The 24,215-nt window shown below is 42.0% G+C and overlaps 1 protein-coding gene across 5 annotated transcripts; it reads right to left on the bottom strand.

Moving 5' to 3' along the window:
- Window positions 1–475: 475 nt before the first annotated feature.
- Window positions 476–24,168, bottom strand: LOC110980193 (TOM1-like protein 2). 5 transcript variants are annotated; one of them, XM_087138889.1, is made up of 16 exons: window positions 24,032–24,168; window positions 21,021–21,105; window positions 19,808–19,886; window positions 19,083–19,364; window positions 17,754–17,804; window positions 16,685–17,098; window positions 16,144–16,222; window positions 15,494–15,642; window positions 14,254–14,296; window positions 11,581–11,674; window positions 10,275–10,389; window positions 9,998–10,009; window positions 8,781–8,807; window positions 6,005–6,064; window positions 5,500–5,569; window positions 476–4,298 (listed from the first exon to the last, which is right to left on the bottom strand). In XM_087138889.1, exons 1-16 carry the CDS (start codon window positions 24,108–24,110, stop codon window positions 4,183–4,185), a joined length of 1,755 nt encoding a protein of 584 aa, XP_086995015.1. In that variant the 5' UTR covers window positions 24,111–24,168; the 3' UTR covers window positions 476–4,182. The 5 variants fall into 5 exon arrangements, with proteins under 5 accessions (XP_086995015.1, XP_086995014.1, XP_022092304.2 ...); XM_087138888.1 differs by lacking the exon at window positions 14,254–14,296 and adding an exon at window positions 13,684–13,870 and having other exon boundaries at window positions 24,032–24,167; XM_022236612.2 differs by lacking the exons at window positions 8,781–8,807; window positions 14,254–14,296 and adding an exon at window positions 13,684–13,870 and having other exon boundaries at window positions 24,032–24,167.
- Between the last annotated feature and the right edge of the window lie 47 nt (window positions 24,169–24,215).

Raw genomic sequence — 24,215 nt, 5'->3', positions numbered from 1 at the left:
TAATGCTAATGAGCTGGTCAGAAATTCTCACTTGAATTAGTGAACACTCGCAAAAAATGTGTAATAGCGCTCACAGGAATTCAAGGTTTCAAGATGCAAATCAAATTAAAGCTTGATTTGGTATGTTACATTTCACTCTGAATCTGGAAGCCTAGAGGGGTAATATTGTGACTTTCAAAGAGAATTTTCATTCAAAACTTGTTGGGAAGCCCCCACCCCTCAAGGTCCCATTGGGTATACAGTGAGCTCAGTTTTTTTATCAAAAATTATCAGGAATGCAAATAGTCCTCCATTGCTCTGCTCTAAAATCCTTCATTTCACATCTTCTGTTTAAGAGGGCTACTGCAAATTCAAATCTTGCTTTAATCAAGTCTGCAAGCCCTTAGATACGACTCAAATCTCCCAAGAGGAATAACAAACAAAAACTACAACACACAAATAAACAGACAACCTCCATCAAAATACAGTCAAGGCATTCGGCAAAAAGGAAGAAACTGTGTATTTTTAAAATTTTATTTGCTTTGTATTTGACAGTCTTTTTCAGTATTAGTGGTATTTTGCATTGCAGTGAGGCGAGTAATTCAAACACCAATGAGTAATCTGTACTTAGGACGTCAAAATTTGCCAGGAATGAGTACATGCAGAAGTATTCGATGTGTTAATATATTTTATGTAAAAGTCAGTGGTGTTTCTTTCTCTCTGTTTATGGAGATGAAAAGCGAAACCCAACTTTCAAATCTGTACTCCACATATACAGTATATATAATTTATTGTTTGCAGTAAGCAAAGAAAATCCCAACATCCTACAGATGAAATATTTATCTACAAATAACATTACTTAATTACCAAGTGAATCGTTGTGTCTGGACTAATGCCAATAATGATTGTTAATTTTTACCACTTTATGGGTGGGGAATGCATCCCCTTCCCCTGTGACTTCGAAAACACTGTTACTACTAAACGTCTGATTTCCTAACCAAAGAGTGCATGCACTCCGTTTTATACATTAAGTACTCAATGCCACATTGAATGCGAGCCCAAGCCAGAAAAAAAGTCTCTAAAACTAACAAAACACAAAGATTTGAGAAATTTCATGGGAGAAACCCATCAAATAAGCAGACAAACTGATTGGCTCAAGGACAAACTGATCTAATTCGTGTGTGAACAAACTTAACAGAGAGATCATGTGACTGATCAACCATGCAATAAAGCAACTCTTGTCCATCAAAAGAAATGTCAGTTGAACACCTGAGTTTCATTGTTTATGTTCCATTTTATAATGGCTATTAACCCTAACCCCCTAGGGTGTATGTAAAATCGTATTGAAATTGGAGGATTTGGGAGTGTTAGGGTTAAAGGTTGTTTGGGGAAGTCATTATATTTCTCCTGCATGCAGTGCACTCAATTCATGAAATCAGGGTTACAATCAAGAAATATTTCCATCATTTCAAAGTTGCCTGTTTTCACAACTGAAAACAACCACTGGTAACCTTCCACATTTACCAAATCTAGGACAGCTCTTAAATTACTGCAAAAGTTTTGAGCAAATGGACATCTTGGTAGAACTTAAGAAAAAATTACTTGAGTCAGAGATGGTCATGTTTATAAAACTTGAGAAACAATCACTGATGCTCACAACTCGACTCAAATTTACCTTACTCAACAGGAGAAAAGGCCACAAGACATCTGACAGATTTTAACTTAAACCAACTCAAAATGACTCAAATACAGGTCACGATTTACACTTTTTACATATGCCTCAAGTTCAGTTAAAAACAAAGGGACACACAACACAGTGCAGCATGCGTAAGAAGAACAGGGCAAGTTGTGACATCTGCCAACATAGACACTGTACGGACAGGTTGAGCTGTTGATTAATATGATTAGTTGTTTTGACTATGCCTCTAGAATTCCCCTTTAATAAGCTGTGGTGGTGGTATTTCTTCACCAGCCAACAAGCACGCAATGCCTGCCAATACTCAACAAATTCCATACTGAAACACTGCATGAAATTCAACCTGCATTATCACTACGCAATGATGCCTCCTCTGCACTGGAGCCATCTCAAAGTCTTGAGTTCTTAAGTAAATACGGAGGACATTGGTGAAATGTTAACTGTAGTACAGACAGTCTGTTTTGGTCTCACAAACCCAACTACCACACAAAGAATACAATGTTTCAACAGCAGGCTTAAAACAGCACCATAAAGCACCCCGAAATGGTTAGCTCTCTGTGAGCGGTTACTGTGTGATTGACACCTGTGGACAGAGTTCACCAATTTCACAGACCTGTTAGCCTTGAAAATTAGCTGAGTGCCAAACAAATTTGCTCAGCAAAAACAGGTTACCAACCAAAAAGTCACTTTATGTACACTGCCTATGACTGGTTCGTGCTTGGATTAGCTTAGCACCTGTTTTCTTCAGTGAGATTTTCTGCACATTATGCAGACAGCCACTTGTCAAAAGCTTTACCCTTGAAGTCACTTCACATTATACGCACAGGGAAATTTGATTTGGTCGTAGAAAAAAACAATTGCAACGTATGACAAAGAGATACCAATGGAAAAATAAACTTCATTTCCTTTTAGCAGCTTTTTACTTGAAATTCTCATCTCGAGCTTTTTAGGCCAATGGCGATCCTTTTATAACAGCACTGTAATTTTAGTCAGGAAATTCATTCCGCCTGATAAATTCTGTCTGACAAACCTTTTTGTCAAAAATTACACCAAATTAAACGACAGATTCCAAAAGTTAACATCCTTGAACAGAAGCAGACTTTCTAGACACTAGATGCCTTTTGGCTAATGATCTGAATGGTTCACACTACTTTTAAATTTTTTTTAATATATACAAGCAGAGAACGACACGACTACTTCAGAGTTGCAAAGACAGGTGCATTTGCACACGTTCCGTCTGGATAAATTTGAAGAATCATATAAAAATATTATTTATAAATTATAAAGATACAATAAATGTTGCCTGTGAGCTTTTTTAACGTTTGGCTTGTGACTGTTTGCCTGGAAATGCACGGCTCTGACGAATCAGTTGTGACTGAGCTGGTAAAAAATGCCTCCAATATTTCAGAAGTTTCTAATTCCGAACATACACTGAAATCCAATTTTTTACTTCATTAATTGATGAGGACTGGAAATTATTATTCGCAAGGCTGATTCAGCTTCAGACAAATCTGTGGAGATGCCATTCCTATGGGGCCACGATACTCATGCCCAGGGTTTCGAACTTTGGCGCCAGCACACAGTTTGGCAAGTCACAACACCCTACTGGTCTGAGAGAAATGTAACGCGCGTGTATCGCCTGCGTGCCAAAAAAAGGGCCCAGCAGTAATGACTTCTAAGTCTAGCCACCGGATTAGTCTCCAGGAAAAACTTCATACAGTTCACTGTCATGATGACACTGACAACATGTACCTGTGATTTAATATGTAAGTTTGCTCACAGTAAGAGAACTTGGCTGTCTCAAATGCTATCCGAAAGTGAAAGTATATCACCAAAACTTGAAACGCAAGACAAAAAAACCTCCCTTTGTGAAAATGCAAAAATAAGAGTGTTGATTGCAGGAAAGCAACTGCAACCTTGACGCAGATGCTACCCCGGAACAGTAGAAGTAGCAGAGAACAATGCATGCATCTTTAACATAGGTTCTTTGGAAAACTACCGATGTATTCCATGATTTCCATTTCTACGGTCTTTATTTCTTACGATGCTTTTTTTTCCAAAATAAAAGCAGGGTACCTGAAATACCTGCCCTTTAATAAACGTCATTTTGACACATCCTTTCAGCGTTAAGCTTAATTGATTCTGGATTAGTGGAATTCCCTAAGAACTGGATGAATATAGAACTCTGCAGTATTTCATAGACTGATTCGCGTCCTTAAAATACATCACTAGATATAAATCTCAATTCTTAAAGTTTTTTTTCCATTCATGCAGGACAAAATATTGTTACACAATTTCACAAATGCATGATGGGGAGTGCGACGACGTATTACATTTGTATGTACAAGTTATCTCGTTTTACATCAATGCAAGAATGCATTATGTACATCTCAATTTCCTTTGCGTTTTATTCTACTTCACTGCACTTTGGCATCAGCTGACTGCCTGCACAAACCCCTTCCCTCCCCCTTTTCAGAGTGGTTGGATCCGACTGTGCTGACATCTCCCTATAAGGCAAACATGGTGTTCTCGGCTTCCTCCATCTTGTTCTGGCGGGTCTGGCTTGTCTGGCTGGGGAGAGTATCAGCTGCCTTGGCCCTTGCTTCTAGAAACTGGTCAAATTCTGAAGAAAACAAAATTACAATATTTCAGGACCACTTTCCGACTATAAGCCACTTACGAACAGTATTATTTTGGATCAAAATTTCCACTTTGCAAAATGGCAGGGCACAGCAACCAACTTTTGATATGTTGCCAAATACTCGTAAAAGTTATTTCAGTGATAACTGTGTACAGTTATACATGTATTTCTTTAACCAAAACTATCAAGCAATACTCTAAAGTGATATCCACTACAATAGACAGGCCATGTAAAGAGGTCAGGCTCGTTCTTAACACGAGTTTAAAGTACTGAGCTGCTTTGAATGAGTGGACACACAACCAGTTCCAAACATTCAGTCATTCTGGTAATAGAGTTTTTTCAGCAAGAAATGTTTTCAAATAACTCTTACTCACACAGGTAGTTCCCATTTGTGTACTCCTGAATATGTGTGGCAATTGAGCAAAATCAGTCCCAAGTTGCCAAAGCTACTTTTGAGTTAAAAGCATCTTGGACAATGTAAATCCACAGAAACCGTCACCATTTCTCAGCCAAATCATAGCCCATTTTAATGGGATGACTAGACTGGGTGATGCATCGAGACAAACAACTCAGTTTGCTCTTTCTCAGGCAAACAAAAACAGATTTTCTTAAAACACAGTCGGAGACTTATTTTACGGGATCCAGTTGCATACGTCAGAATGAAGTCGGCCCTGCATCTGTGGTCAAAAGAACAGTTCCACACTGGCCATTCACTGACACTAAGAGGGCAGAGTGTGAACGGCCTGCTACCCTGAAGGAAAAACAGGGAACAGTTCCCTACAGAGCTCCAAATGTACAATGAGTACATTACAGAACGTTGAAAATGGAGGAAATAACAGGATATGAAACAAGAAGAGAGAAATTCAAATCCTATCAACACCTTGACTGTGGCGCATACCTTCAAAGGGGAGTTGCCATGTGCCAAGCGTTGTACGCATGCGTAAATATTTAATAAGTACCTTTCAGGTGTCAGCAGCATGAGATTTATTTGTCGTTTTCTTTGGTGATGCCAGTGTATTCAATTTATATTACAATAGCCTTTCATTTCCTACGAGTCTACTCAATGTGGCAGAATCCGGTACACCTGTGACGAGTATACTCATACTCGGCAGTCAACGCGACGATAGGACAACCATCATGTCCGGTGAGACACTGTGGTAGTGTTTAGACTAGAAGTCGTTACCTGAACTTGTGATTCCAGCCTCTTCCTGGCTGTTGGTGTTCTGGGCTGCCAGTCCGTCGTTTGCTTTCTCCTGCCAGAGATCCAAGCAAATTACAGTGTCAACAACATGCAAGTCCATTACCAAGACAAACCTACACTGAGTACTTTGAACAATTAGATCCACTGTTTTGACCAATGAAGCAATAAGTCGTGTGACTACCTTAATAATAAAGGAAATCGTTTTTCAATGTGCTCCCTTCGGCTGATGGCGGAATTATCGGCAAATCATGAAATGAAATCAACCAATCGCACACAGATCAAGCAATTGCCCTGACACCTTCACAAGAGATTAATTGTGCTGTCTACACGTGTGCAGTGTACATGTTAAAATCCTATGACAGCTGAACACTGGTTGAAATTTTCTCAAAACAGTAATCCATTTTCTCCGTTTAGCATATCATTAAAAACTTTTTCTACTTCACAACGAGGCTTGTAAACACAATGGTATCATTCTGCATCTGCTTACCAGGTCAGTTGCATTTAGCCATTTCTCCATTTCGTCCACATCAACATTGGGTGGCAGTCCCTTTGGTATCAAAAATACATTTAAAAAATGGATCAGTCCTAATTTCTTTCTAATTTTGCTTATCAGAGTTTGTTGGCGTGCCATTCATTATATGTAGTTCTGTTTATTGCTTCATGCAAACAAGTCAATGTAAGTCTGTTATTGTGGACACATAATTTCTTGGCAAAATGAATTACCCAGGAGCAACAGAGTTGAGAGAACAGTCAGATTCTCAGATTATCAAGTTTCGAGCCTTTCTGCCTGTGAGTGACATCAAGGGATGTAACTGGACAATGACAGGTTGGTGTGCACACCGCCCACTGCATCTACAAGTCATAATAAGCCTGATCTGCAATCAGTGACCCACATGGGACCCTTAATGACCCACACTGGACCCTTAATGACCCACATTGGACCCTTAATGACCCACATTGGACCTTTAATGACCCACATTGGACCCTTAATGACCCACATTGGACCCTTAATGACCCACACTGGACCCTTAATGACCCACATTGGACCCTTAATGACCCACATTGGACCCTTTCTGGGGGTTCTGGGGCCACAGGTATATCACACTCTTTTCAACTTCTATGCGCAACCTGGCATTAAGTTTATTCAGGCTTGCGAGCTACGGGGCCTAAGGCGTCTTTGAGGAATCCGTGGTATCATCACCAGAAAAAAAATTAATAATAACAAGCCAAGCCTGTTTGCTCTTTGTAGTTTACAAATTCAAACAGAGTATTCGGTGAGCTCAGTGTGGGTCAATTCCAAGCCAAAATGGCCATCTAATAAAAAATTAAAATGTCTTAATTTCACATTAACACAGCTAGTTACTCTACAAGACCGGATAACATATCCGTCCAAACTTGAAGCCCTCCTTCGTGGGCAAACGAGAAACAGGTTGGTGGGAATCCTTCCATGACATTAGCACGGAGGATGCACATCTCAACAGATGCTGGTCGCATTCTGCGTTGGCCCTTTTGGTTTCACATGGATTCGGATCTCGATCAGTGACCCTTATGCCGCTTCACTCAATCTGTTAAGTGGGACATGGTGTCGGTGAACCAACTTTGGGTCGCTGAATGCAATCCGGATCCACGTGAAACAACCAGGCACATCATGCGTCCTGCGCCAAGCAAACATAAATCCGCTCATGCATGACCAGCCCAAATCCTCCAACATCCTCCGACATTTCTTGAAAATGTCATCTGGAGGGGTGCCCACTGCCCAAATCCTTCAAAATCCTCCGGCAATTCCTGTCATTATGTTGAGGCAGTGCGAATGGCATTCCTGAGCAGTGCGGTTGATTCAAAAAAAATATCAGGCTGAATTTGTGCTTGACTAAGCACAGACAAGATAATATCTAATCCAAGACCTTCACATATGGCATCCTTTGAAATCAGCCATGCAATTTTTCCATACACCCTGAATCCTCTAAATTCCTCCACTTTGCAGAAAAGGATTTTGGAGGATTTGGGAGGGTTAGGGCTATTAGTGGACCTTCATAAAACTGTAGGGTATTCAGTGCACTCCGGGTTCATAGTATCAAGACCCCCAAAATTCAAAGACTTTTAATGACTTTTGTGGTCCATTTTCAAAGACTTTTTAATGACTTCCATAATCATGATGTGCAATGCTCCTTTGAGGTGACATCGTGGGGCTCTGACATAACAGTAACACCTGTCTGTGATCTGCAGATTGGCGCGCTTAATGAAAAATATTGAAATGTGTCTTGGAAAGTGCAGAGCAGTTATAAAATATAAGATGTAAAAGATGAAAATTTAATGACTTTTAATGACTTAATTCCCTTTTCTACAAACATTTAATGCCTGTTCCAGGAATTTCCCGACAATGATAAAACGTAAAGATTTTGAAGGAATTAATGACCGCTACGAACCCTGATAACGGTGATTGCGAATCAAAAGCAGTGTCATGCACAGGACACATTCTATTGAAGTGAATGTTAAAAAACCTGTGTGCAGTGAGTGAGTGAACCAAAACATGAGGTCAAAGGTCAGTTCATGAATGGAGCCCATGAAGCAGAACATAGTCAAAACTAAACACAACAGCAAATCAACATGGCCCAAGGAAAAATTAAATGATAGTTTTTATGAGCTATTGTGAAGACAAGGATGCAACATGCATTTGAAAATTTCAAAAAGTCATTAACAATCAGATCTATGGCCAGCAAACCACGTTTGGCACAAAATTAGCATTCTGAAGTATGCCTTCTTTTTTTTGGAGGGGGGGGATTTGTGTACCATCAACTTGAAGTGAAACATATTCCAAGAAAAGAAAACAAAAATATTAAGATTTCGTTTTTAATTATTCCTGAATGAATTTTAATTATTCTTGCTAGCTGAAATCACTGCATTAAAAAAATATGGTATGATTGCATGGACATTGTAATGGAAACTTTTTGATCCACACCGGAAGGAATGACGGCACCTGCACGGAATCCAACACAGAACATCCGGGAGGTGATTCCAATTGAGGAAAAATTCCAATGGAATGGTGACATTTCTAACATACTCCAGACTTGCAGGAAAAAGAACCTGAAAGTTTCATTAGGAATTGCGATTTCTCTGTGACAGTTCTGTACTTCCATAAAAAAAAATACCCAATTGAAAATCCAGTCAGAAATCTACATTTCTCCAGGGAAATGCCATTTGGTAATTCCACAGGCACGAAAAAAATTCCACAAGAAGATTTCTGATGGATGGAATGTGCTTACCTCTTCTGCTAACTCAGGTTCTACTTCCTGGTGTAAGCATGACAGGCAATGGAACAGGGTGGGTGCGAGTGGGAAAAAAAGTGACAAATTAAAGAAGACTCAAAAAAAATTGAAAGGGAACGAAAACCAGAGAAACCATGCGGAAGCGGGTAATATGTATCGTAAACCATAGATTCCAAACACACTACTTGAGTAGACTGATGGAGTAATAAATCTACTCTGTAATAAATCTACAGGAGACTTTTTCTTCATTTTCGTTTACAGCACAGGAGTTTTCCTATCAATTCTGACAGGTTTGTGACTTTCAAACAACCTATGTGTGGCCTGTGACGTCACACTTTGTTAAGATGTGAACTTTCCTATGGAGCCAGTGGGGATCTGCAGTCCGCTCAGCACCCCAGGAAAGTACACATGTAAACGAAGTGTGATCATCGGTAGAGAGAGTCATTGGTGTGCCCTCTGTAGGCAGAATGTGATCACAGCATCCCAGGGTCAATACCTGAAGAATGGATCCACAAGGTCCCATGGTTTAAGATACATAATACATGAAAGGAACGAAACAAATGAAAACAACAACACGAGCATATCATTTCAGGGCGTCCAAAGAAGTCACCGGTAGGAACCAAAAATGATGCATTCAAATGTTCAAGTCAAGCAACTCGGATAGTGGGTACAAGTGTTTTTACATTCGTAGGTAATCACTGTGGGTTAATTCAAGTACGAGAAAGCACAGAGCAAGGAAAAGTCAGCTTTCAAAATGGTTCTTTTCTTGCTCATTTCCAGCAGCGATTTCTGGACATAATCTAAGATATTTATGAGACCTGACACATTTGAGCAACCTTGCGAAAGCCCGGTATTCACAAGAGGGACACCTGGATTACGACCGCCATTGGCATTTCTTCTTGAATAGTGTCTCACTCTTTCCACTTGTATTCACTTGACAAATTAATAGTCACTGGTTATGGAAAGTGTTACACAGAACCTTCAAACTAGTCACAAGTTGAGGGCAAAACATACCAGTGTTGGTGCAAGTTAGAAGTAGGATCCCACAAAATCAAAGTAAAAGTAATTTTAGAAATACGGTCAACTTGTAAATATCCCCTGAACCGTGCCCAATGTAAAAAAAAGTCAAGTCAGTGAACGCTACAAAACCACAGTCACAGTTGGGTGCAGCTAGGAACAGGGACCAATGATAAATCTCAAAATCAACAACTCACATGCGCGTTCAGCTGAAAACAAAATCCGAAACAAAAAACACAGGTTTTTCTTAATGAGTGGCAAAATATGCGGAAATGAGGGGCACTGCTGAATCAGATCAGTTAAATGTTGGTCATAATTGATGTATTCGATGCTGGGCGTGACACATCCCGACAGAAAATACTGGTCAAACAGAACTCATGAATAGTGTAATGTGTTTAAATATTATAGGCTTTGGAGGCTACAATCATCTCACTCTGAAAACAAAGGGGAAAAATGGATAAAAACTCTTCAAACCTGTGCAGGTTCAGCCACAGGTGCAGCTGAGAATGGATTGGCCCGGGCATTGACAAGATTACCCATCGTCACGCCCGACTGGTCCAAGTTCATGATGTCTTGGTATGTGCTGCCACTGTTGGGAAAGTAAGCGTTGGAGGTATTCAGAAGTGGCTTTTGCTACGAACTCTTTCTAGCTGGTAAATATCCAACACACTTTATTACAACTGATTCAAAGTGCCAAAGAGGATGTTCCGTCACGTGATTTTTGACGGTCAGCGTTCAATATAAACAGATGCGTGGAAACGCTTGCACAATCGACGTCTCTCAACAATCTGGTGTACATGAAATTGCCAATGGAAAGACAGATTCAAAAACGCACATGGTATGCTTCCCGAAATGCCGTTGTCCATCACGTTACATCATGTGAAAAATCTCTATACTGGCTCTACTCATGGGCTTCAGGTCTTTGCACTGACGATAAAAGGGTATCAAGGATTTCATTCTGTCCTAAGTAGGTCATTCTATCAATGTGTGTGACATTTTCCGTTCCTGTCACACCTGACCTGTGTAATTTAACAACGGATATATATCACTGAAGTTGACTTTAAGTTATTTCTACTTGTTCGGCAGGTAATTTGTAATACCGAATCACTCTTGGAAATTAAACTCACAAAATCATACATCAGATGTGGCAGGGACGGGAAAAACTTGGACCCCAAATTTGTAGAATGAGTCATGCAGTATTGTGTTTAATATGGACACCAAGAAAAGTGTCTGCCTAATCCATCAAAGAATATGAAAGGAAAACATTATGGCTTCAACTGAGGCAGATATGACTGCACTGTTGTATCAGGTGAAAATTTCCCTGGGGCAGATATACGACAAGTGTGTACTTGGTCGTGGTCGCACAGGGTACACACAGGTGATTTTCTCAAATTCGCAACATCTTGGCATAGGTGTTGGGCACACAACGCCAAGGAGTACCAACAATCACCCCTTGACGGAGGCTTGTGTGCACGGAATGGACCTTGTCGGATGCCATGATGCTCAGCACAGGGTGCACGGACACCAGTAGACCACGTGAGCGACACTCATACACATTGTGAGCGCAGCACGACGGCACGTGTACACGTACATTCCTGGCCCACGCTAATGCCTACACAAATGTCCCATACGCATGTCAAAAATCAATTGACAGTCCCATGACTACAAGTCCTAGGACGGGGGCGAATGATGGCAAGGTCCTCTGTCATCAACGGACAGCAATATTTCCCCTTTTCATTGTCTCTTCCTTGTTATTGGCTCGTCATGCTGATACGTGTACCTTTTTCGACTGTCCGTGTAGCTGGTCTGCCTACTCTGGGCAAACATGTCAAACTCGTCTGTCGACACTGCTGGGGCTGCACCACCGGAAATGTCTGAAAAATCAGTGTTGGGAAAACAGTAACATTGATGATAGGATCATTACTTATTACTGTCAATGGTACCTAAGGGAGACATTCCTATTGTGTTGGGTACATGATTATTCCAGCTTTGATGACCCCCAACCTTACTTTTCCCCCGATCCTACCCCGACAAATGAAAATGTCAAATCTACCGATCTATCTCTATCTACCGATCTATTTGTGATGTGATCAGTGAAAAACCTTCACAAGGTGAGCTTTGTCATTTTGGTTGACATAAACTTCAAATTGATCTGGGCACTGACCTATTTTCAAAAGTTTAATTTGGGATTCTAGACACCCTAGATCACGTTGCAGACAACTGAGAATCAGAAATGTAATCTATCTGAAAACAACAGTTTGTCTTTATTAATTTGAAGTGACCAAATGACAAAGCTCACCAGGTGAAGAGTTTTTGCAGATCACATCACATTTGTAACTTTCAAAAAAAGTTGCCCCTATCTGGAACATGCAACCTCAGGAAGACACTGAAATGACTCTCTGATGCTAAATATTCCCCTTAGGTGAAATAATCAACATAGACAGTCTCCCTAACAGTACTTATAGTAGAATAACCAATCATATTTTATAATGGACCCACTGACAAAATGGTCATGGTTCAAAGTTGTAATTATCCCTTCTCGTCAGTCCATAATCATTTCTCAAACTATTTCACCTCCTTGTGGAGCATCCATTTTTTTCCTTCCATGTGACACTTTCACGTAACTGATGAACTGGAATCAACAACACATTGAGCAGTGTGACTTGTGCACTGAAGCCATATGGAAAATATACTCCATTGACTGAAAGATCTTTACATGCGATCACCTCACATTTAAGAAGGCCCCTAAAAATAGTTTGAGCAAGGTGCCGGCTCTAACCCGGAAAACCAGTCACATGCAATTTATTTCTCTTCAATTGCTTACACTGTGCTTTTCTGCAATTCCAAAGGGCCTTTTCGATGCACACTGATAACATGTCCAGACTTGTCAGGATAGATTTCTAGACTCGGTAAACTATGAACACAGGGTAATCGAACAGTTCAGCAAGCATGCTCCAACCTTGTCTGGAGCAGGGGTGGGGGACTGGACTTGTATTTCAAGGTTGTCAGGTTCATGATAAAACTATTACATCTTGCAATCAGGATAATGCAGCATATTCCACCAGACCAAACTGAATCAAAGAAGTGCCCTTCAAGCCCTTCCCCAAAACCAAAACATAAAAAGGAAACAGGCTTTACAAAAACAATTACAAACCAAAAACTCCAGAGGTTCAGTTTTCTTTCCCGTGTCAGAGAATATGACGAGACAAGAAGGTGCTTAAGAATTCAGACATGTAAAAACGGAGACCAGTTTCATTACTGTGCTGTTCCTAGGCAGGCATATGACTTCTGCTACCATTTTTAAGAACTGAAGAATTACTGGATTGTTATGATAAAAAGAGCCTGTGGCTTTTTGGTGTTTTTCCAAATGGAGATTACCACACCTTATGCATATTCATGATCCAGAGCTGAACTCTTATTGGTCTGATCATCATCACTTTCCACTGTGAGGATCTGTCCACAAGTCAAATGCATGCTAATATTAAACTGTTCCCCGGGAACAGTTCACGAAACTGTAGCACGGGGAACAGTTTGCTATGCAGTTCACGTGAGCAGACGCTGGTACACCTACGTGTTGCCTTGCCCTTGCTCCTGAACTTTTATTGGCAACTAAATATGTCTGAGTTATGGTAAAACAAATGTAACACAGTTATGTGAGGGGGATAGTTGATTTTAGCTCCCTCAGTATTCATACTTGATAAATAGTTTGATATACCTCCAAGAGCTATACTCAACTATCTCTCTTCAAACCATGTTACAGATGTACATGTATCCTGGTGCCCAATACATTTCTGTGAGGAACTTCTCAGTGAAACCAGTCCCCAAAGTGATGGAAACACCCAGAGTTAAACAAGGGGGAACAGAGATGAAGAAAGCCCCTCACCAAGACCTGCCATCTGTTGGCTCATGTCCCCTGATGCGGCGACAGGAGCGGGCGAAGCAAAGGCATTGGGGGCGGAAGTGGGCTCGTCGGTCCCCAAGTCTATTAGGGTAGCAGTGTTCTGGGCTGCTGGTGGAGGGGCGGGGGAGGAGCTCGCAGGGTAGGGAGGAGGAGCACTGCTGACGCTATTCTGTGGACAAGAAGGGCAAGAGGGAAGAAGTAGTAGAGGCCAAACTGGGTATGGACACCGTGCATCACCATGGACGGCGCTTTCTTCCCGAGCGGCATATTTTTGGGTGGACGCTCTGAATGGCCGACTGGTTTGTGCGCACGTACAGCATGTGCGATTTTATTGAACTGGAAATGCACAAAGCCGCAAGTTCTTGAGATGGGTGGCATGATCTATGGCGGAATTGGAAAGGAAATGTCAGCCAAGCCTCTCCCTCCGTCACCAATGAGGGGGTACTTGCGTACACAGTCCATGCAAACCTTATCTGGGTGAACCTTCAAATATGCAAAACCCACCGTTAAGGCCAAAATCTTGGCCCGAGAGTGGCAAAGACCGATTCATACCTGGATAAATGGTGGGGCACGGTGGGCTAGAGCTCGGAACAGACTTATGAAAGAAAACATTCTGAGGGTAAGACTTCTTTCTCAAGAAAAGCAACTAGCTTTTCCAAGTGTAAAACTATTGCCTCTGCGTATGGTCCAACAAGGGCCCTATTCTGCCTCATAATTGGACAATTTCACTGGTCCGCTCATGCTGTTCATTTGTAAAACATTTGGGAGTCCGTGCAGCCATACCAGAGAGAGTGAGGCTACATGTATTTCTTAATGACAGAGAAGTAGGCTGGTGCCTGGTCCGTCCATTAAATACAATCCCAAACGGATGGGACGGGAAACATTTTGAAAGAGGGAGCCCCTGCTATGCATGTTGTTTGTATTACTGTAACAGAGTGCAGTGCTGCACACCAGCAACTGATGCCATGAGACTTCACACCATAGCGTAACTTCACTGAAGCCACAGCTGCCTGTATGACTTGTTCGACAAATTATAACAAAATTCCACAAATTATTATGGCAAAATTCCACCAAAGTTACGCACTGTGCAAGTCTACAACTAGTGCAACAAATCATGGCACAATGTTGCGATCCTTATAATGGGATGTAAGTTACGCCAAATCCATGGGAACTGAACCATTTTACAAGCTAATCATGCTCGGTCAACGTGCATCACAGCTCAACTTAACGAGCTTTACATGAGAAATCTAAAACTTTGATTCTTAAAGGTAATGAAAAACTTCTTTGGCTGTGACAGCGCTTTGAGATTTTGTGCCTGGTTTGATGAAGAAAATGTGAAACCTTCCAAATGGCAGGAGGAGCTTATTTACGTCTGTCTAATGACTGGTGTAATACTGAAATAAAATAGTTCACTTCATAGCTTTGTCCTTGTCCGAGAACATAAATCAATAAAATACAATGTGCCTGCAGCTGAGAAACCTTGTGTGAAACAAGCCACAAATTTGGAGCCTAAGGTTTACACATGGTGCGATGTTACGCCGACTCGCCGAGTTTTGTGAAACTGGCCGCAGGTGTGTTAGATGCCCTACACCAACCAACGACAAGTTTATTATCCGTACAAAAGTAAACACGGATGTGAATTTGTCACATCACGGTAAGTGTATTCACTGTAAATCTGCGGATGATGAACCCATTCCAACTGCAAAGTTTACTGTGAACATTTTGTAGCGACACATTTGCCTAAAGAGGGTATGGCAGGGAATTATGGTCAAATGAATCGGGTGTCTCTTACTGGTTGAGCCACTGGCTGTGCTTGGGGCACTGATGGGACCCCCATCTGCTGTGCTGGCTGTTGGGCAGTCTGGCTCTGCCGGTAGCGCTCAAAGCGATCGTAGCGGACGAACACGTTATTCAAGTCATCATTGACCCTCAGTAGTTCACCTGCAAAATAGATCCCCACACATTTTTTTTTAAAGTTAAGGGGAGCAATTTTCATGATGCTGGCGGGTGCAGAAATTGTCACCACAAAAGCCACGTGACGCATACTTGACAACTCTCATCTGTTTTTTATTTTGTATTGGTTTTTTCTTTGGTGCCAAGCTCATAAGGAGTTCAAGGTAAAAAGATTTTCCACGGTGGTTCACCACACTAGTAGATTCTACAGTTTTTAAAAAAATGACTGGCATAAATGTTACGGAAGTTAGGATAGGTGTACTTGTACCAGCAAATCTGCAGCATTCCTTGTCGTTCATGCTTTTTCATGCATTCCAATAATAAACAGTCACTCCCAGACTTGCAATCCAATACCAAATAGTGACCTTTGAACCATAATGGCAAACATCGCTGTTCCTATGACCGCTCGCAGTGCACCTCTGATGTACATGCACACATTCATGTGGGTACCTGTATCTCTGCTTTCAGTCCTGAGAATTGTTTACATACCAGTCACTTCCTCGTTGTTGATGGAGCTTATCAGCTCAACCACACGCTGCTGCATTGCACGGCATGTTTTATTCAGATCCTAGGGGGAAAAAAAAACACAATGGTTGCAATCAGAAGTTTCCTGTTTAGAAACGGTGTGAAACTGAAAAAAGAAGGAAACTTTCAAAAGTGTGTCATACAAATGGAGCAAAGTGAAAAAGAAAACAAAGCTAAACGGCAACGTAAAAAATTATGCCAAAGTGTTTCATTGAAATTGGTGAGTGTTTTCTGATATCAACCCAAGTTATTTCAATAAACAACAATGCTCTTTCCACATCTAAACAAAAAAAGAAAAAAAGCTGAATTCTCACACCCCTGATGGAAATCTGGAAGTTCTGGTGTTTTGGTAGTCTGAAAATTGAGAAATCGAAACAGGTCCAATTAAATCAGAACGGCTGGCAGATATGATAGAGCCACATATTGTCTCTTCTGCTGCTGTCTGCATCTTGACGTCTATGGTGCTCTCTGCCATTGTTACGATCATAAGGAATCTTGGCCTTACCTGCAGGAGTTGCAGATCACTGGGATCCTCCTGGCCGGGCACCATCTCCGTTAGCATCTCCGACATGACCCTGACGTTGCCCAGCACCATCTCCAGGTCACGCCTCAGCTTGGCCAGCTGCTCGGGGGTTAGGCCAGCTGGTGCCGGCGCTGGCACTGGGGCCTGGGCCGGGGGGGAGGGCTGCACGGGGATGGGCCCCGTGTTGAGCGGGGACTGCTGGGGCGGGTAGGGGCTCTGCTGCTGTGGGTAGGTGCCCTGCTGGGGTGGGTAGGCACCTTGCTGGGGTGAGTAGGTGCCCGGCTGGGGTGAGTAGGTGCCCGGCTGGGGTGGGTAGGCGCCCTGCTGGGGTGAGTAGGCACCCTGCTGGGGTGGGTAGGGAGTTGTCATCTGGGGCTGCATCTGGGGTTGGGAGTTCTGAGACCGGAAAAGAGACATAAAGATGAGGTCGAGCAAAGAAATGACCCTTTGACCTATGTTACCTAACAACAGTTACCATTGGGGTCAACATCATTAGCCGACATTTGAATTCTAATGTGAAACTATATACATTAAGAAGCCCAGAGCATGTTCCAGCTTCATGAAATGACCCAATGTCTGTCCCTACTAGACAGGAACCTGAGTCACTTGACCTGGCATCGCGACATTGGTAATGCTGCAAACCTCAGAAATGGCAACACGCCACAAGGAAAAAATTGACAAACGAAACTGGCGAGTATAGCCTGATTCCTTTTGTGGTTGACTGAACCCACTGGAAAGAAGAATAAGAAAAACGAAGAGTGCTATCTTCAAACATGTGACGTCCGACAAGGAGCAGCATAAAAACTGAAAATAACATCTCACCCGTGGGGAGGGGAGGGGAGATGTGATACCAATCTAGGCAGATTTGATTACTCTGAGAAACAATGATCACAAACACATCTTTATATGTCTGACAAACTGCTTTAGATATTAGAAGACAGGTTTTCCTGTGACATTTCAAGTTTGCCAAGACATTTGCATCTGCCCAATCAAGGAAACAGACTACCTTCGAGATCATTCTAAAAAACTCCCAGTTCTAATAGTCGGATACCTGTCTGGTTGGAGCAGCGCGCCTGCTGGCTGGATCTACCTCTGGGGTTGCCTGGAGGACACACAAAAAATACAAGCTCAAAATGGGAGATTTTGTGGCATGCACACATTGAAATTAATTATCGTTTCCGATTCAAGGAACTTAAGCCACTATTTCCCATCCCTGTGCATTTTGAGAACAACCATAATTTTTATTAGCCAAAGCCTTTATGAGTGTCTGATTTCCTACAGTGTGAACATGGCTATAGAGCTAGAGTGAGGTAAAATGTTGGTCAGGTTACCATTTTCTCTCAAATTTTACATCTTGTATGGACAGATTCAAGGGTGAATTATTGATGGCCATAATGAGCCAGTGCATTGTTCCAACAGTGCATGTCCAAAACAGCAATAGACGTGAGCGAGGTCTGCCCTCTCAAAGCAGCCATACCCTGACTTGGCTGCAATTTTGAGGAGTCAGGTTGGCGTGGTGGTTCTTTCCTCGCCCTCCATCTCTGCGGTCTGGGTTCGATTCCTGGCCCGGTCCACGTGTGGATTGGGGTTTCAGTCCCTACCTGATTCGGTGGGTTTTACCAAGAATATTCCTCTGGGCTTTTCCTCCCACCTCTAAAACTGTAACTGCTTCTCATTGTCTCCTCTCTACAGGTTTCTCCAAGTTTGCGAGCTACAGTGCCTAAGGTGCTTTTGAGGAATCCCCAGTCTCATTACGGAAATAATTCATAATAATAATAGAGAAAGCTGTGTGGGGATAGGCTGAAACTCTACCGACAAGCAAAGCTTGGCTATTGGGTTAAATAGACACTGTGCTGAATCCTGACCTCCTCCAGCAAGACCTTGGAAAGGCCCGTCTGAATCAGCTAGCAGCATCCAGGAGTAAACACAAGATCCTCTTATAATAACTGCAGCCACTGGTGTTTGCGTTCTTTTTGGCCATATCACTGATGTTCAGCTTCCCGCATATTGGCCACGTTTAATCGATGACCAGTTATCAACCCTAAGTCAATTTTCCCTGGTAACCTACACACTAAATGTGTTATGGGTACCAGGCAACACTGACTGACAGTTAGCTTTTTGCCCTGAGAAGAAACACCCCCTCATTGGTTGAAAAGAGTCATGCTAGGTGGGAGTGTTTATTTCACTGGTAGTGATGCAACTGCGACGCTCGCATTCCATAGTCGTTCATGAACCAGTGATGAGCAGTAATTACTAAAGGAACCTCCATTGCTGGGAAAACTGCACCTTCTCTTGTTCCAAACTTGGGGCCCATAGGGTGGCTGATCAAACTTAGCATTAAACAAGGACTGACAGATTGGGGTTTCCAAACGAGACTTACCCTCTGGGGAGTAACAATTGGCGACAGTTCATCCAGGTTGGTGGCCGGGAACTCGATGCCCTTCTGCTTCAGCTCATCGTAGACCTTGACCACCCCTTGGAGGTCGGGCTTGGTGCGGAAGGCATCGGCCCAAGACTGGATGAGGCTGAGGATCTTCTCCTGGATGACGGTGGGCGGGTTCATGCTGGGCTGGATGATCTTGACCAGCTCCTTGACGAAGTCCTGCTTGCAGACCAGTGCGTGGAAACGGTGGCCGCAGTTCTTGACGCACGTCTCTAAGACCTGGGGAGGGAGGGGGGAGAGCGGGCAAGAAGAGTCAGACATTGGAGGCAACGGTGAGATGAGACAAGTCGGAAATTGAGATCAGTTTTTACGTTAAATTTATCACTCCTGTGCGTTTTGTGCACAGTGATGCTTCTTAACGTGTACGTCAGGTCACCACCACAGGGTGACTTGGGGTCCTCTCTGACACAAAGAAGGATAACTGACTCAGACACCATACTTTTCAAGTTCATGAATGGGAAAAGAAGCATCTGATTTGGAAAGACTTGTGCCTGTGACATGACGCTTGCCTTCAGGGTGATCTTCACAGCACTTTGACGGAGCCAGATTCTCTTGAAAGATTTTTAAAACTTTTATTGTGTCAATTTCTTTTTTGGAAGCAAGAGACAAATTACTAAGCATATAACATCGATTCTCAAGTATTAAACTGTACAGTTACTCACTGTGAGTGCAAACATGACTTCTTTCCAATTCTTGTTTCCTAGCAGCCTTTTCTTGATGGCTTTGATAGCATCTTTAGGCCTGCAATACAATAAAATGTTAATAAATGCAAGTTAGCCTTTGACATGAAGTACAGACCCATTTTGGTTTTTAAAAGTGATAACATTTGACACAACTTCTTCTCATCCACAGTACAGCTTTCACTCCATTTTCAACTCAATCTAGCCCTTCTGAACGCAAGAAGGAGCACAAGAGAGAAAGATTTGTGGGACTGTGTTGAAGTCACTCCTGCTGTGCCGTACATGAAGTTGAAAGATCAAGTCCAAAGAAGAAACATTTCCAAGAATAAAGAGTTCTTTGTCCAATATCCAGCTCAGCTGGTGCTGAATGAAGCAGGAGTTGGACAAACTTAGGTCTATAACATCTTTCAACATCCAGCTAAAAGACTGTGAAATCAGGGAATCTGTGAAATGCACCCCAAACCTAACATTTATTTCTCCCAAAAGAACCGTCAGAAATTGTTGCTTTAGGTATCAAGTTAAAGCTTAGGGTGTTGTCTTTTCAAAACTGAAGACTTTGTTAACATCTGGTGATATTTGAGGAGATAATATCATTTATGTAAGACAAGCGCTTTTTTGTTTTGTTGAATGCAATTTTATCACATCTATCAATGTGCTACGCTCAAGCTCTGCTTTTACCCTGTAACTTCTGGGTCTGAAAGGGTTTGAAAAAATGAGGATATTGAACTAAACAAATCTCTGTTATATTAAATTAAAGCTTTTTTCTTATTTTCCAACAAACAGGATACGTAAATGGTTCTGTTTCAAACTGAACAAGGGTGCTTTGCACAGGTTCAGCCGACACATTTTGCACTCATTGAACTGCACAGCAACCACTGCCTTCTTACACAAGCATCGGTTTCATCAAGTTTAGAGCTAGAAAGAAATTTGCAAGAACTAAACCTGTTGCGAAAAACTAGGATTTGTATTCAGTGACAGCATGTCCTTGCAAGATAAGCTGTATAAACTTCCACGGGACAGAACAAAAAATGTGCTGTGTTACATAATTGAGATTATCCCTGCAACACGTCATCGAATTTAAATGAAATTTTCAGTTTTTAAAAGATAACATCCTTGTTCCCCTTTCGACTGAGCTCAACCGCATCTAAAAGGCAAGTCCTGCCTGGCACCTCTGTGCAGTGAAAGGGTAACTTACCCTTCCTCTGTTTCATTGATGATATCACATATCTCCATGTTCAGGCCCCAATCCTCGGAGGCTAGACCCTCCGAGGTGGCCTTCTCTGTTGGAGCAAAAGACAGAGAGTCAGGGTTAATCCTGGCATCGATACCACACTGGTGATGTCCTTTTCTTAAGTGTACCTACAATGAATTGTATACTTTTTCATACTATTCTTCAGTGTATGGAAACTTTCTCTGTTCGATTAAACATGTTGAAAAGTGCACTGTTTTAAACACTTCAAATTATCCGTGCTTTCCTGAACAGCTGAGGGCGCTGTTGCTGTGATGTCATCTAGGGAAGACATGGTTCAGTGCATAGGTTTTTCAGAACAAATTGTGGCCCCAAAATTTACTCACTGAAAACATTTCTGAGAATGGGTTGATTGCCTGCTTATTGCTGTGTACCTGAACAACACTTAATCACCAAAGAAAAAATTTACGCCACCAAAATCTAACAAACAAAGAGAGTTCTTGTGCCCCAACCAATGTAACATTGAAGTCTTCTTTCTCAGATGGTACCACAGTTTTGCTTATTAATATGAAAGTATTCATTACTTAACTAGCATGAAAACCATGAGGGCAGTAAAATACCATTTGGAGTAATGAAAAAAAAATTGATAATGAGGTCAACTGAGACTCCATGGTGCATTTGGAGGTGTACAACTCGTTGTAGTCAAAGCTGCTGAATGTTGCGCTGATTTAGGAAACAGTCGTCGGCACGTGCGTGCAGACAGCACATGCTTATCGTGAATGGTATCTGAATCCTAACGTGGGTGTATTAACCCTAACTGCCCAAAACCTGCCATACTCCAACAGCAGGTTTTGTGAGGTTTTGGCAGGTTTGGTACCGTACCTGAGGAACTTGTTGAATTTTGTGAGACTTGGGATGAAAGGCCCAGGGAGATGGTGTTGGATTCTGTGTGAGTTGGGACACACACAGGTCACTATGTGCAGTGTCTGACTTGCTGTACCAATTGTTGGACTATGCTTGATTTTGTCAGGTTTGGTACTGTTCAGTGCAAGTCATCCTATACTGCATAGACCCATCCATACCATATCACTCAAACTCCAACGGGCTCATTCTGTTGGAGTTTATCAGGTTTGGTACACTAACCTGCATGTACAAGTACATAGACAAGTACATGAACCTGTTGGATTTTGTGAGGTTCAGTATGCTTTCTAGTGCAGGAGCCTAGGGGGTTAGGGTTAAACAGTTTAAGAACCATTTTGGAGGTGAATTCTGAGGATTTTGATTTCGGGTATGACAATGTACAAGCTATTTAGAGTGAAATCAATTAATGGAAGGAAAAGCCTATGAATGGTACTTGGACTCTATTATTGCCTGACCGTGTCAAAATGTTCAACTTAGTCGGACTATAACAAGGCCTAACATTAGATTATATGAGGTAGTTTTCAAGTCTCAAGTAATAATTAAGGCCAGTGAAGTATGAGGGTTCCCCTGCCATGACTGTACCAACTCAAAATTTTAATACATGTGGAGAAGTAAAATTTAACACTTACTCAAGCAAACTCACTGGTCATGCTGGTGAATACAAAATACATTTTGAAACTTGAGATGTGAAGAATGCACTTGACATTTTGGGCAGTTAATTTACTGGGTACTAAACGAAATCTTCGGTGGTAATGTTAAAACACTGACTGTTGACATCCGAGTTGGTAAAAACAGCAAATGGTAGAACTGGAATTGACTAGGCCTGCATGTAGTTGTTTGAATGTTTTGTTGTGTTTAGCACAAGTTGACACAACATGACAACAGTTGAGACTTGAATACAGTAAACTCTGGCTAAGTTCAGCACTCTTCGGACTCAAGAAATTATGCCGACTTGTACTGTAAGTCGTCATTTTTCTGACTTACACACACACACATGTATTGTCTACGTACATTATGATTCCTTGCACTACTTCACTGGCTTTGATTTATCCAGGTTTATTTCTACCTCCATGGTCGATCCCAGCAAATTCGTCCTCACGGGCTGCAAATTCGATAACTGATCATGTGCCCCCAAGGACAAAGCGAGGACGGCAAGCCACTTGCACATCACAACACGACTCGACAGTGCAGTACGTACTTGTACGTGATACAGTTACAGAACAGAAAACATACACTCATCCCACATACATTGGTTAAGTTCATTAAATAAGGTGACCCCCAAAAATGGACAGAGTGCATGCGTGTAGCACTAGAAGGGTTACTGGTATTGATGTACTCATGCTTATCAACCACGGCCTGCGCTGCTAATGAACATACATCAGTCGAGCAGTGTGGGATTTGTCACTTGACACTTCTTGGCAACCGCAGCGAAGGAAACTGATACCGAAGCACAATTTTTTAATGCCGACTTAGACAAAGAAATTTTTGTGGTTTTGTGGGAAAGGGACCGAGAAAAACATAACGACTTATACGAAATGACGACTTTTACATGCCGATTTAGAAATGAAATTTTCAATGGAAATGCATTAAGACGATCAGGACTTTTGTCAAAAGGCCAACTTAGACGATATGACGAGTTACACAATAGGCCCTACAAACTTAGGCCTACATCATGACTTAGTCGGAGTTTACTGTAGGCCTACAAAGAAATGAAAGACAAACGGTCCAGTTAGCATGGTTATGTTTGAGCTGAGGTGGCAAATGGTCGAATTGACCATAAACCCAAACAACATGAATAAGCATGACTATGGCAATTCACAGTGACTAATGATGTGAAAGAAGAATGCAGTGACAGTGGACCGTGAACATGCTGAATTTCTTAACCCAGTGCGTACATACACTGTATATGATGTACAGTATGTACATGTACATGTACATTGTGCGTGCGTACGCGTGACAAGTCAGCAAAACTGCTTCATCAACTAACAGACATGTAATTAAGCTGTAAGTCCACCACAGCTAAAAACCAGGAGGCCGAAAGGATAACGTTAATGTGTGTGTCGAAATTTTTGTACATATTTTCGAGTGAAACTCACCTATTCTTTGCCCGACGGGCGTTACGAACGGATTGGAACCGAAAAACGACATCTTGCAACTGGAAAGACTGGTATGCATACGAGATAGACACAACAGGTACTGCTAGGCACTTCCATTGATGAGCTGTTTGTAGGTGGATACCAGCCAGTGACCTTCGACCGTACCAGCCTTGGGCCTTGTGAC

Source organism: Acanthaster planci, linkage group LG07 (genome assembly GCF_054643075.1).
Source record: "Acanthaster planci isolate LZ-2023a linkage group LG07, COTS_SCS, whole genome shotgun sequence".
Lineage (NCBI taxonomy): Eukaryota > Metazoa > Echinodermata > Asteroidea > Valvatida > Acanthasteridae > Acanthaster > Acanthaster planci.
This window is presented reverse-complemented; position numbering and strand designations above follow the sequence as displayed.

Excerpts from the sequence above, each read along its gene's own strand:
- LOC110980193 (XM_087138888.1), bottom strand. The coding sequence starts at position 24,110 with ATGCATACCAGTCTTTCCAGTTGCAAGATGTCGTTTTTCGGTTCCAAT. Across the intron at positions 19,887-21,020 it reads ATCAATGAAACAGAGGAAGG|GCCTAAAGATGCTATCAAAG; the intron begins GTAAGTTACCCT and ends ATTGTATTGCAG. Across the intron at positions 17,805-19,082 it reads CAATTGTTACTCCCCAGAGG|GCAACCCCAGAGGTAGATCC; the intron begins GTAAGTCTCGTT and ends TGTGTCCTCCAG.